The sequence below is a fragment of the Coturnix japonica genome, chromosome Z (assembly GCF_001577835.2).
Source record: "Coturnix japonica isolate 7356 chromosome Z, Coturnix japonica 2.1, whole genome shotgun sequence".
NCBI classification, from domain to species: Eukaryota; Metazoa; Chordata; class Aves; order Galliformes; family Phasianidae; genus Coturnix; species Coturnix japonica.
In genome coordinates this window covers 33,930,933-33,941,128 of record NC_029547.1, presented here as the reverse complement: position 1 = coordinate 33,941,128, position 10,196 = coordinate 33,930,933, and the positions used below count along the sequence as shown (strand labels likewise).

Genomic DNA, 10,196 nt, shown 5'->3' with positions numbered 1-10,196 from the left:
ATAGGGACTCATTGCTCCCCATTCACAAGCTAATTCGCCAATTAGAAAATCAGGGAGTGATTAGCAAAACGCACTCGCCTTTTAACAGCCCCATATGGCCAGTGCGTAAAACCAGTGGGGAATGGAGGCTGACGGTCTACCGTGGCCTGAATGAAGTCACACCTCCATTAAGTGCTGCTGTACCAGACATGCTAGAACTCCAGTATGAATTGGAGTCAAAAGAAGCTAGGTGGTATGCCACCATTGATATTGCTAATGCCTTCTTTTCCATCCCATTGGCTGCAAAATGTAGGCCACAGTTTGCTTTTACCTGGAGAGGTATTCAGTATACCTGGTCCGCGTTTTACCTCAAGGTGGAAGCACAGCCAACAATTTGCCAATGGATTGATCCAAGCTGTTTTGGAAGCAGCGGTAATGCTCCTGACACTTGCAGTATATTGATGATATTGTAGTGGGGGGATACCAGAGCAGAGGTCTTTCAAGAAAGGGAAACAATTACATGCCAAATCTCTTTTGCAACGCTGGTTTTGCCATTAAGCGGCAGCAAGGTGAAGGGGCCTGGCCCAGGAAATCCAGTTCCTTAGGTATTAAATGGCAAGAATGGGACGTCCGTCACATTCCCAGCAGATGTGATTGAACAAAATCACTGCTATTTCCGCCACCAACAAAAGACAGAGACCCAATCTTTTTGGGAGTAGTGAGCTTTTGGAAATGCATGTCCGCATACTACAGCCACATCAGTTGAAGCGCCTCTATCAGGGCTAACATGGGAAGAAGAAATAATTTCCTGCCATGGGGTCCTGAGCAGCAGCAGGCTTTTTCGAGCCCAGATTAAACAGAATAGCCCGTGCCGTGGCCTTGGGGCAGTTACGGACGGGACAGATGTTTGAAGAAACATCCTCTACACGCTGCTGGAGAAGAAAGGTCCCACCTGGAGTTTGTGGCAAAGAAGCTCAGGAGAGACCTGAGGCCGACCTGGATTTTGGAGTCGGGCTATATAAAGCGTCTGAGGAGTGTAACAGCTACCGACTGAGAAGGAAGATCTTAGCGTGTATGAGGCGGGTTGGGTGCTTCTTGAAGTAGTTTGGGACAGAGGTTCAGCTTCTTCTAGCACCTCGCTTGCCAGTTAATAACTGGATGTTTAAAGGACAGGTTCCCTCCACCCATCATGCTTACTGGATCCACTTGGAGAAAGTGATTTCAATTAATTACTCAACGAGCTTGAAATGGGACAAACTCAGCCGTCCCTGGACCATTCTAGAAGATGATCATGGACGTGGCCTGTGAGTAAAAAAATTGAAACACCACCTACAGAAGAGGTATCACGTGCTAAAGAGGCACCACCATACAATGAGCTACCAGAAAACGAAAAGAAATTTGCCCTATTCACAGACGGATCATGTCGTATTGTAGGGAAGCATCGCAGATGGAAAGCTGCTGTTATGGAGCCCCACACGACAAGTTGCAGAGGGCCTGAAGGTAAAGGAGAATCAAGTCAATTCACAGAGGTAAAGGCTGTTCAGCTGGCTTTAGATGTGGCTGAACAGGAGAGGTGGCCAATGCTTCATCTTTATACTGAATTCATGAATGGTGGCAAATGCCTTAAGGGGGTGGTTGCAACAGTGGGAGGATGATAATTGGCAACGAAAGGGTAAACCTGTTTGGGCTGCTGAACTGTGGAAAGACATTGCTGCCCGAATAAGGAACATTGTTGTAAAGGTGCGCCATGTAGATGCTCATGTGCCTAAAAGTAAAGCTACTGAAGAACATTAAAATAACCATCAAGTTGATCGAGCTGCCAAAAATTGAGGTGGCCCAAATAGAGCTTGGACTGGCAGAAACAAGGGTGAATTATTTCCTAGCTCGGTGGGCCCACGAGACTTCAGGTCATCAAGGAAGGGATGCAACATATAAGTAGGGCCAGAGACCGAGGGGTGGACTTTAACTATGGACGCTATTGCTCAGGTTATTTCGTGATTGTGAAACATGTGCCATAATTAAAACAAGCCAAGAGGATGAAACCTTTTTGGGGGGAAGGTGATGGCAAAAGTATATAATATGGAGAGGCATGGCAGTTGTTGATTATATCACCTTGCCACGATCTCGCAATGGTAAGCGTTATGTACTCACCATGGTGGAGGCAACCACTGGGTGGCTCGAAAACATACGCAGTACCCCATGCTACCGCCCGAAACACCATATTAGGGTTGGAAAGCAATCCGTGGGCGCATGCACTCCGGAAAGATTGAATCAATAAAATGGGACCCATTTTAAAAATTCTCTTGTAACCACTTGGGCCAAAAATCATGGCATTGAGTGGATTACCATATTCCTATCATGCACCAGCTTCTGGTAAGATTGAACGATTCAATGGTTTGTTGAAAGCTATGTTGAAAGCAATGGGTGCGGAACGTATAAAAATTGGAATTAGCAGAAGCCACCTGGTTGTCAACACTCGAGGATCTAGTAATCGTAATGGTCCTAACCAATCCAGCTCCCTACGTACCATGGAGGGAGGTAAGGTTCCTGTAGTACACATAAAGAGTGTGTTGGGAAAAACAGTTTGGGTCCTTCCAGCATCTGGAAAGGGGAAACTCTCCGGGGTACTGTCTTTGCCCAGGGACCTGGATGCACATGGTGGGTGATGGACAAAAATGGGAATGTCCAATGTGTACCACAGGGGAATTTGATGTTGGGGGAGTGCAGCCAATGATTTTCTTGTAGATATATAGGTAGAGTCTCAGAAAATATTTGACGAATGTCCAATTAGGTACAGGACTTAAGATAGAGTGGATTAATGTTAAGGAAACACTTTTTTTTTTTCCCATATACCTTAATTAGGCATTCTGTAAGCAAGTTTTCCATCTGGACTCTATATCGTGCACTGGCCTCGCATGTGTAGAAGCACACATGGAAAGAAGTATAAGTCAAAAGGAAATCTGCTGTGGTGGCTGGGAAAGGATGAGTGCACCTTGATGTTGGGGACGCCCTACTAGCGCTGCCTTTCCCCTCTACGGCTGACATGTTCTCCTTTTTCTGGCAGTTTTGCCATTTTCTCAAAATTAATAAATAGTAGGTTAAGGTATAGAGTTTTGTTCTCAACTTAGAGATTTGTATGGAACAAATATAAATTGTTGAGAAAATAAGGTTACTGATTATTCACAACTACACGTATGAGTGTGTATGTATGTATGTATAAACATAATGTAATGATGTAGAATAAGGGGTGGAATGTCATGGTTTATAATTTTGTAATTTTGCTATCAGTATTCACATCATAACATCATATAAAGCATGATAATTTACTGAATCTGCAATTTACAGAAGAAGACTACATCTCCCAGAGAACAACACGATAGGTCACGGGACCTGGACTCTATATTAACTCGGTCGCAGGCTAGACTGATATCTTTTGAGTTCTGGCGTTCAGGGGAGTGTGTGGGAGCCTTCGCCGTTTCGCCTGTGTTTCACAGTAGGCCTCTCGGTTACGGGACTCATTCTCTCTCCTATTTTGCTTGATTCGTTAGCTCAGTTTTCAATTATATTGATTATACGTGTGTTATCCTACACATTTCGATATAGTATTTAGTAAATAAGTGTGCCTCCTTAGATCGCTGCCGCTGTTTTCTTTTCCTAATTAACTTTTTCCTTTCGGCCTAGGGCCCCTGCGGGGCCCACGGCCCCCTGTCATGGACGCAGGTGGATTTTTCATTCAAACCGTGACAATGATCAAGGCTAATTATAAGGGAGTGAGATTACCATGTTATCCAGCAAGCAATTTTGTCAGAGTTCTCACCTGTATCCTGGACTGCATAAAAAATGGGGTGGCCACCATGTTGAAGAAGGTGATTATATCCCTTTAGCCTGCCCTTGTAAGGCCTTATCTGTAGTATTATGTTCAGGTCTGGGGCTCCCAAAAGAATAAACATGTGGAGCTGTTGGAAAAGATCCAAAGGAAGCCATGAAGGTGGCATCTGTCCTGCCTACAAAAATGGACTGAGGAAGCTTTGGTTGTTCAGCCTGGAGATGAGAAGGTTCTGGCCAGACTGGTTTTTCAGTACTACAGTCTTAAACTGCAGTTGAAGAGATACAGATTAAAGTTTGGAACGATGGTGGTGAGGCATAGGAACAGGCTGCCAAGAGAAGCTGTGGATAGCTCTTATCCATGGATAATATAGAATTGTCATCTGCATTAATTTTAAAGATTTTTAAGAAACATTAACACAAAGGTCATACAAATAATCAATACACCTTGCCATTTTTACTCATGCCATATGACACTCTTCATATTAATTTTACTTACTTTTTAATACCCTGAAATGTGCTGCTTGCCATGTCTATGATTCCACCAGTCGGTCTAGCTACTGCTCCCACTAATCCTTTTCCAACACCTTTGAAAAAACCAGCTGCTCCTTCTTTCTGAGCTCCTAAAAGGAATAAGTTCAGCAAATTGTTAAGAAAAAAATACCATCTTGCAATTTTATTTGTAATTACATTTGCTCTTATTTGACATGCAACTACAGTCACTTCTACATTTAAATTAGAGGTCAGCGAAAACAAAATCTTGATAAATGCAAAATCTCATCAAATATCAAGAATTGGAATCATACAAACATAAAACCTAAACTTACCTCTTATTGGTTTTGTAACTATTCCCGTTATGCCACTGACAAAACCCTACCAAAAAGAAATGAAAAAGCTGTGACAAATGTTTCCACATTACATTTTTTAATTCTTCTAACATTTTACTTATTACTTTTCTGGTGAATAGGCAGAAAGTATGTGCATTGAAGCATTCTAAAATCCACTGCAAATTATCAGAATTAGAGGAGCCTGCTTCACCATTCCTACCTTCTTGTCAATCCTCATATATTTTTCTTTAAAACTATCACTCAGCAAGCTATCACTCCAGCAAACCAGAATTAAAGTGGAACGGCTCTACAGAAACCTCTATATTTGTTATTTTTACCACTATGAAATTCATTACACTTCTTATCATTTTTTATTCTTACAGAAACTAATCCTTTTCCTCCACGAGTGATACCCTCTCTCAAACCAGTGGGCTGTTTATTCATGGCTTCTCTCCTTTTTTGCTGATAATCCTCATCCATTGTTATTGCAGCAACACCTTTTGCCATAGCACCAGTGATCCTTGAAGCAGCACCAGCTAATCCACCTATTAAAAAATAAAACAGTGTAAGTAAAACGCCACTGCAACTTACAAATACCCATATTGCTTACTAATGAGCATGCTACTGTCATAATGTTGAAACTTACCAACAGCTCCACCTACTAGTGCTTTAAGTCCTAGTGCCATTCCCTCTATAAATTCTTCAGGACCCTGGATGGCTCCCTGAGGAAGGAAAAAAAGCAAAATGGTACATTTATGCTATTTATGGAAGTTTCAGATAGCATATATACTTAAATTCTTATGTTTTTGATTGTAATTTATATACATTCAACAGAGAGAAATGAGATCTCCGTTAAGTTCATTCAAGCAGCATTAATTTGCAGTAAGTAGCGTAAGGAACAGTCAATTGTGAGTTAAGGGAAATAACTTGTTTTTACGTTACTTGAATTTTTCAGTAACTTTCTCTGACACTTTCACTTCGATTTTTAAATTCTGAATCTCACCTTAAATTATAGAAATCATTAGTATACCCAAAGTTTCAATATAAATTATATCTAGCAGTCTTTGCAGCATTTCACAAAAAGCCTGAAGAGATTTTTACCTGATAAGGTTCATAGAAAAATGCTTCTACTCCTTCAGATAAGCCTCTTATGAATCCAAATGGATTGCCCAAAACATCAAGACCAAGAATAAGAACATACATCTGTTTAATCGCCTGAAACAAAAATAGATATTCATTAAAAATATTTCAAAAAATATACTAAAAGCATTAAGGCATTGCTGCTTACTCAAAAGAGCAAAACATTAATTTAATATGAAGAATTTAACATTTGGAAAAGTATGTTCAGATGTTTTAAAAATAATTGTATGGTGAGCAAAACATTAAAATCAATCAAATAATTCTACTGCTTGTAGGTATTTCACAAATAGTTGAGATTTTGAGTTTTTCTGAAGGAAGCATATAACCCCAACTTAAGTCATACTGTGCAACTACAGGACATAATTTGGCTGTGTGTATAAGCTAAGAGAATTTTGTTCAATATGTCTGCAAAACAGTGAAGTGTACCAGAGCTGCATCATGTTTGCTTCCACTACTGTTTTCTGTAAGTTGTTTTGTTATCCACACTACTTTTCTTATGATAAGTTATAGTTTAGTCTTATTTATAGTCATAGCTTGGTAACATAACTTAGTTGCCTTAGTAAAGGCAACAGAATCCAACTAATGAATAATAGTTTTTTATGTTTTTTACGTATGTTTGTAGATTGGTTAAATACAAGGCTGCAATTAGTTATTAATTAGGTATTGATTTTCACAGAACCAAAGCACACAGTAACATTTTCAAAACATGAATGTACTGGAATGTTAACATTTACTTATTCCAACCTGTTTTGAATAATGCTTTGTCACAGCTGATTGGAGCTGTTGTGTAGTACAGAAGTGATAGCTGAGTTCAAAAAACGCCAACCTGTTAAGAAAGAGTTTTTAAAAGTCCATATTATGCAGGTCAAAATAAAATATAAGATTAATTTATAATATTGATTCGTTCTTTAGAAATAGAAATCAAAATAATATTTCAAACCTACTTAAAGACAACATCTTGCACATCTGTGAGGGTGGCACCTATGCTCTTCAGAAGGAGATTCAACGACTGAAGTGGTATCAGTTCTCTCTTTCTTTCTTCTTTGTTACTATCTTCACCACCAGTACTGAGTGAAAAGCTTAAGTGTAACTAAACAATAAAAAGAAAGATTGGGAAATAACATGAGTGTTTATTAAAATTGCCATATCTTGTACGGTACTTTTAATCTTGACTGAATTCAGACTTTGTAACATAGAAATCCCTTAGGACAATAAAACAAAACAAAACAAAACCAAAAACAAGTAATTTAAGTCCAGCTGAATAACTAGAACTGCCTTTAAGAAAACAAGAACTCAAAACTACTTATCCATGTTTTCAGATGAGGTCTCCACAATCTTTTAGCTGTAACTTACTGGCTATTTTTCAAACTGTTTTGTTTCCACAGCTAATATGCAACACTGAATCGGATAGAAAATGATAAACATAGCATGATGCCCAAGCAGGAAGGCAAATAATTACTCATATATGAGCTGAAATGTGTACAGCAAAGAACAGTGCAGACCCGAACTAATAAAAATACTTGCTTCACAGAAATCAAAGTGACATTCTTAAAACCAGGAAGACATTCAGAAAATTTGCAGAAAGGACTGTATGGGGCCCACTGCAGCTTTCAAAATCAGACAAAAAGAGGCTATAAACCCACTCTGGATTCTCTGAAAAGAATATATTATCCAATCTATGGCATAACATAGCTTAACTACAGATCACTTCAGATATATGTTGATCTTGTTTTGCACATTACTTTTTTTTTTTTTCCAGAAATTGTGGTGTTTCTCAATCCACAGCACACTGTCTGCACACGAGAACCATAGCATTTTGCAAGGATAAATAATACCAAAGAATTACTGTATATGAAGAAATTTGTAGATAGGAAGGAAATAATGAATATTTTAATATTTATGAAGAGATTCATAAGCGTATGTCACAAATAAATCAGTGTTAACAGTAAAAATCATTATCCCAGAACATTTTTATTTTGTTTCTGATTGCCTCAATGCTTCCTCACTTTACAGAATCAACTATTCTACAGAAGACAAAAAATCCTTTTATTACAGAACAAGCACAGATATATTATGAAAAGTTATACCTTAATTGGAGAGATATGGAAGTATTCATACAAGCTGATTTGTGATGTATCCATGGATGACACACTCATCAGTTCTTCCTGAAGAGATTCTACATCCTTTTTGAAAAGTTCCAGCTATGGATGCATTTTCAAATGTAATATTACTTTACAATGTACAGTATAACACACAATGACACAATCTACCATGACTCTGCTGTTGCTATCTCAAGTTTTCTTATTACTACCCTAGCAAACCACCTTAAGCTTAATACAATACAATCTTTTTAATGTTCGTCCTACGTATCCATGCATTCTCCCTTTATTATGATTCAATTCTCCTCCACCGCTCACAGCTTTACAGAAAGTATTAGACATCTTTCTTGTATAGTATGCAGTATGAAGATTAAGGAAATTTTACTCTATGCCTCAGCAAAAAGCTTTATATTGGTTCCAGCCACAAGAGTTGATCATTATCATAAACACAGAGCATTACTTTTTGGTGTCTGTTGTTGTTGTTCTGATTTGTGTATGTGTTTTTTTGTTGTTGTTTTGTTTTCTTGTTGTTGTTGTTTTTCTTGTTTTGTTTTTGTTTTTAAAGCAAGCTGACTTTAATAAAACAAATTTTATATCTAATCATCTGCGAACAACAGAAGGACTCTACCTGTTGGACATCTGGTACATCGGTCTGTGTAAAAAATTCAACCAGTGCATTCAGGAAGCCAAGGTCTAATCTGAGATCCATCTCTTGAATCAGGACCTTAAAGTATCTACACAAGAAACAAAAAAGTATTATTAAATTTTGTTTCTTAAAGTATTAAAAGCAAGGGGAGCTATAAAACTTTAACAGCTATTTATATCACTTATTAAATTAAGATACTTTTTTATTTGACAAGTTCATCATCAGTCATAAAATATTTCCTGTGATGGGTGAGACAAATGCATTTGCACTAATAAGAATTATTAAAATAAAACACCAACATTTAACATTATAGGCAGCTTTTTTCTTTCCAAATTACTAAAAAGACTAAAAATCTACATTAAAAGAATCACTGAAATTCTTTGCTTATTCTGCATTAAATTGAGTAAATAAGGGCAGAGTTTTCACCTGTCCTACATGCTCTTATCTGGTTAAAATTACCTGGAGTAAAATTATCTTGACTCTACATTGATTTTAACTTTTAAAGCTTGATTAAACATAATAAATGGCACAGAGATGGAACATGTAAAAATACTTACTTAATGTGAGATATTTGTGAATGTCCTGCAGTTCTCATAACAATACTGACATCAGTAAATGGTTTTGGTGCTATGGAGTTGTAAAATAAAAAGAGATAAGCACAGATCTTTATGTGATAGACATAGCTTGCCATTTTTAACATGAAAATGTCATATGTGTTCTGGATTTTTTCAATCCTATGGAGTAGAATTATATAATGGATGTGACTGGGAAACAAATAATGGAAAAGATCAGGAACAGAAAGTCATAGGAAAAAAAGGATGAAATGGAATATCAAAATTATATTTCACTTATCTCCAAAAATGAATCATTTTTATTTTAAAACAAATTAATGCTAGCCATGGATTTTTTTTTTAATTTTTTTTTTTTTTTTTTTTTTTTTTTAGGGAATAAATTACCTAGCCATGGAATAAATTTTTAAAACAGCGATACAAAAACATAAATTTAAAGAATGATCAGCTTTATGAACTCTAGCTTAAATTTGACTTTATTTAGGAGAAATAATTGATATCTCAATAGCTTTGTGAACAAATTTGCAGGCAGTCATTTCAGTATACAATCAGAATCTCTCCTGTCATTACACTGATGTTCCAGATGACGTTGCCCTAAGTGAGTTAATGGAAGACTGAAGCTCAGTACATAATAGAGAGAGTTAGAGGTTTATGCTCCTTACCATGGAGAAAATGGAAGGCTCCAAATGAAACATGGAAAACACAGTTTGCTAAGGAACTGCTACATAGTGCTTCACTTGGTGACTTTGAGTTCAGACTAGCACTGATTTATGTTTCTTTTTATTTTTGGTAAGTCAGCTAGGTCAACTATTGCATGCAAGGAAACAACCAAAAAAAAATGAAACTTTTTAAGCTAGGAACAATTTATTTTCAGCCATGGGGAAAATATTAAAAGTGATTCTCAAGAATCCTCACTGCTCCCTAATAAATTCCTGAGTGAGTAATATAAAAAGGATGTAATAGATTCACTATTAACAGGCCTAGAAACGGTTTAAAGTTTTCTTTTTTCAACAGGTAAAAGATGGTAAGCACTTGCTTCAGATTTGGTCTCAATGCAACTACTGAAAGCTGAACACAGATTTAACTTATGCTTTATTATCTCCAAAAACAC

General features: G+C 37.3%; 1 protein-coding gene across 7 annotated transcripts in view; it reads right to left on the bottom strand.

Moving 5' to 3' along the window:
* Nucleotides 1-10,196, bottom strand: part of VPS13A (vacuolar protein sorting 13 homolog A) — a 102,919-nt gene that overhangs the window by 19,986 nt on the left and 72,737 nt on the right. For 6 of the 7 annotated variants that reach the window (XM_015849182.2, XM_015849180.2, XM_015849183.2 and 3 more), the window contains 10 exons: nucleotides 9,074-9,143; nucleotides 8,499-8,604; nucleotides 7,859-7,972; nucleotides 6,716-6,861; nucleotides 6,516-6,597; nucleotides 5,733-5,846; nucleotides 5,278-5,353; nucleotides 5,013-5,176; nucleotides 4,632-4,677; nucleotides 4,304-4,427 (listed from right to left, as the gene is read on the bottom strand). In XM_015849182.2, coding sequence (XP_015704668.2) covers nucleotides 4,304-4,427; nucleotides 4,632-4,677; nucleotides 5,013-5,176; nucleotides 5,278-5,353; nucleotides 5,733-5,846; nucleotides 6,516-6,597; nucleotides 6,716-6,861; nucleotides 7,859-7,972; nucleotides 8,499-8,604; nucleotides 9,074-9,143 — 1,042 coding nt within the window. Of the gene's footprint in view, nucleotides 1-3,671; nucleotides 3,936-4,303; nucleotides 4,428-4,631; nucleotides 4,678-5,012; nucleotides 5,177-5,277; nucleotides 5,354-5,732; nucleotides 5,847-6,515; nucleotides 6,598-6,715; nucleotides 6,862-7,858; nucleotides 7,973-8,498; nucleotides 8,605-9,073; nucleotides 9,144-10,196 lie in introns of those variants that run through there. The other variant, XM_015849184.2, reaches the window with a different exon arrangement.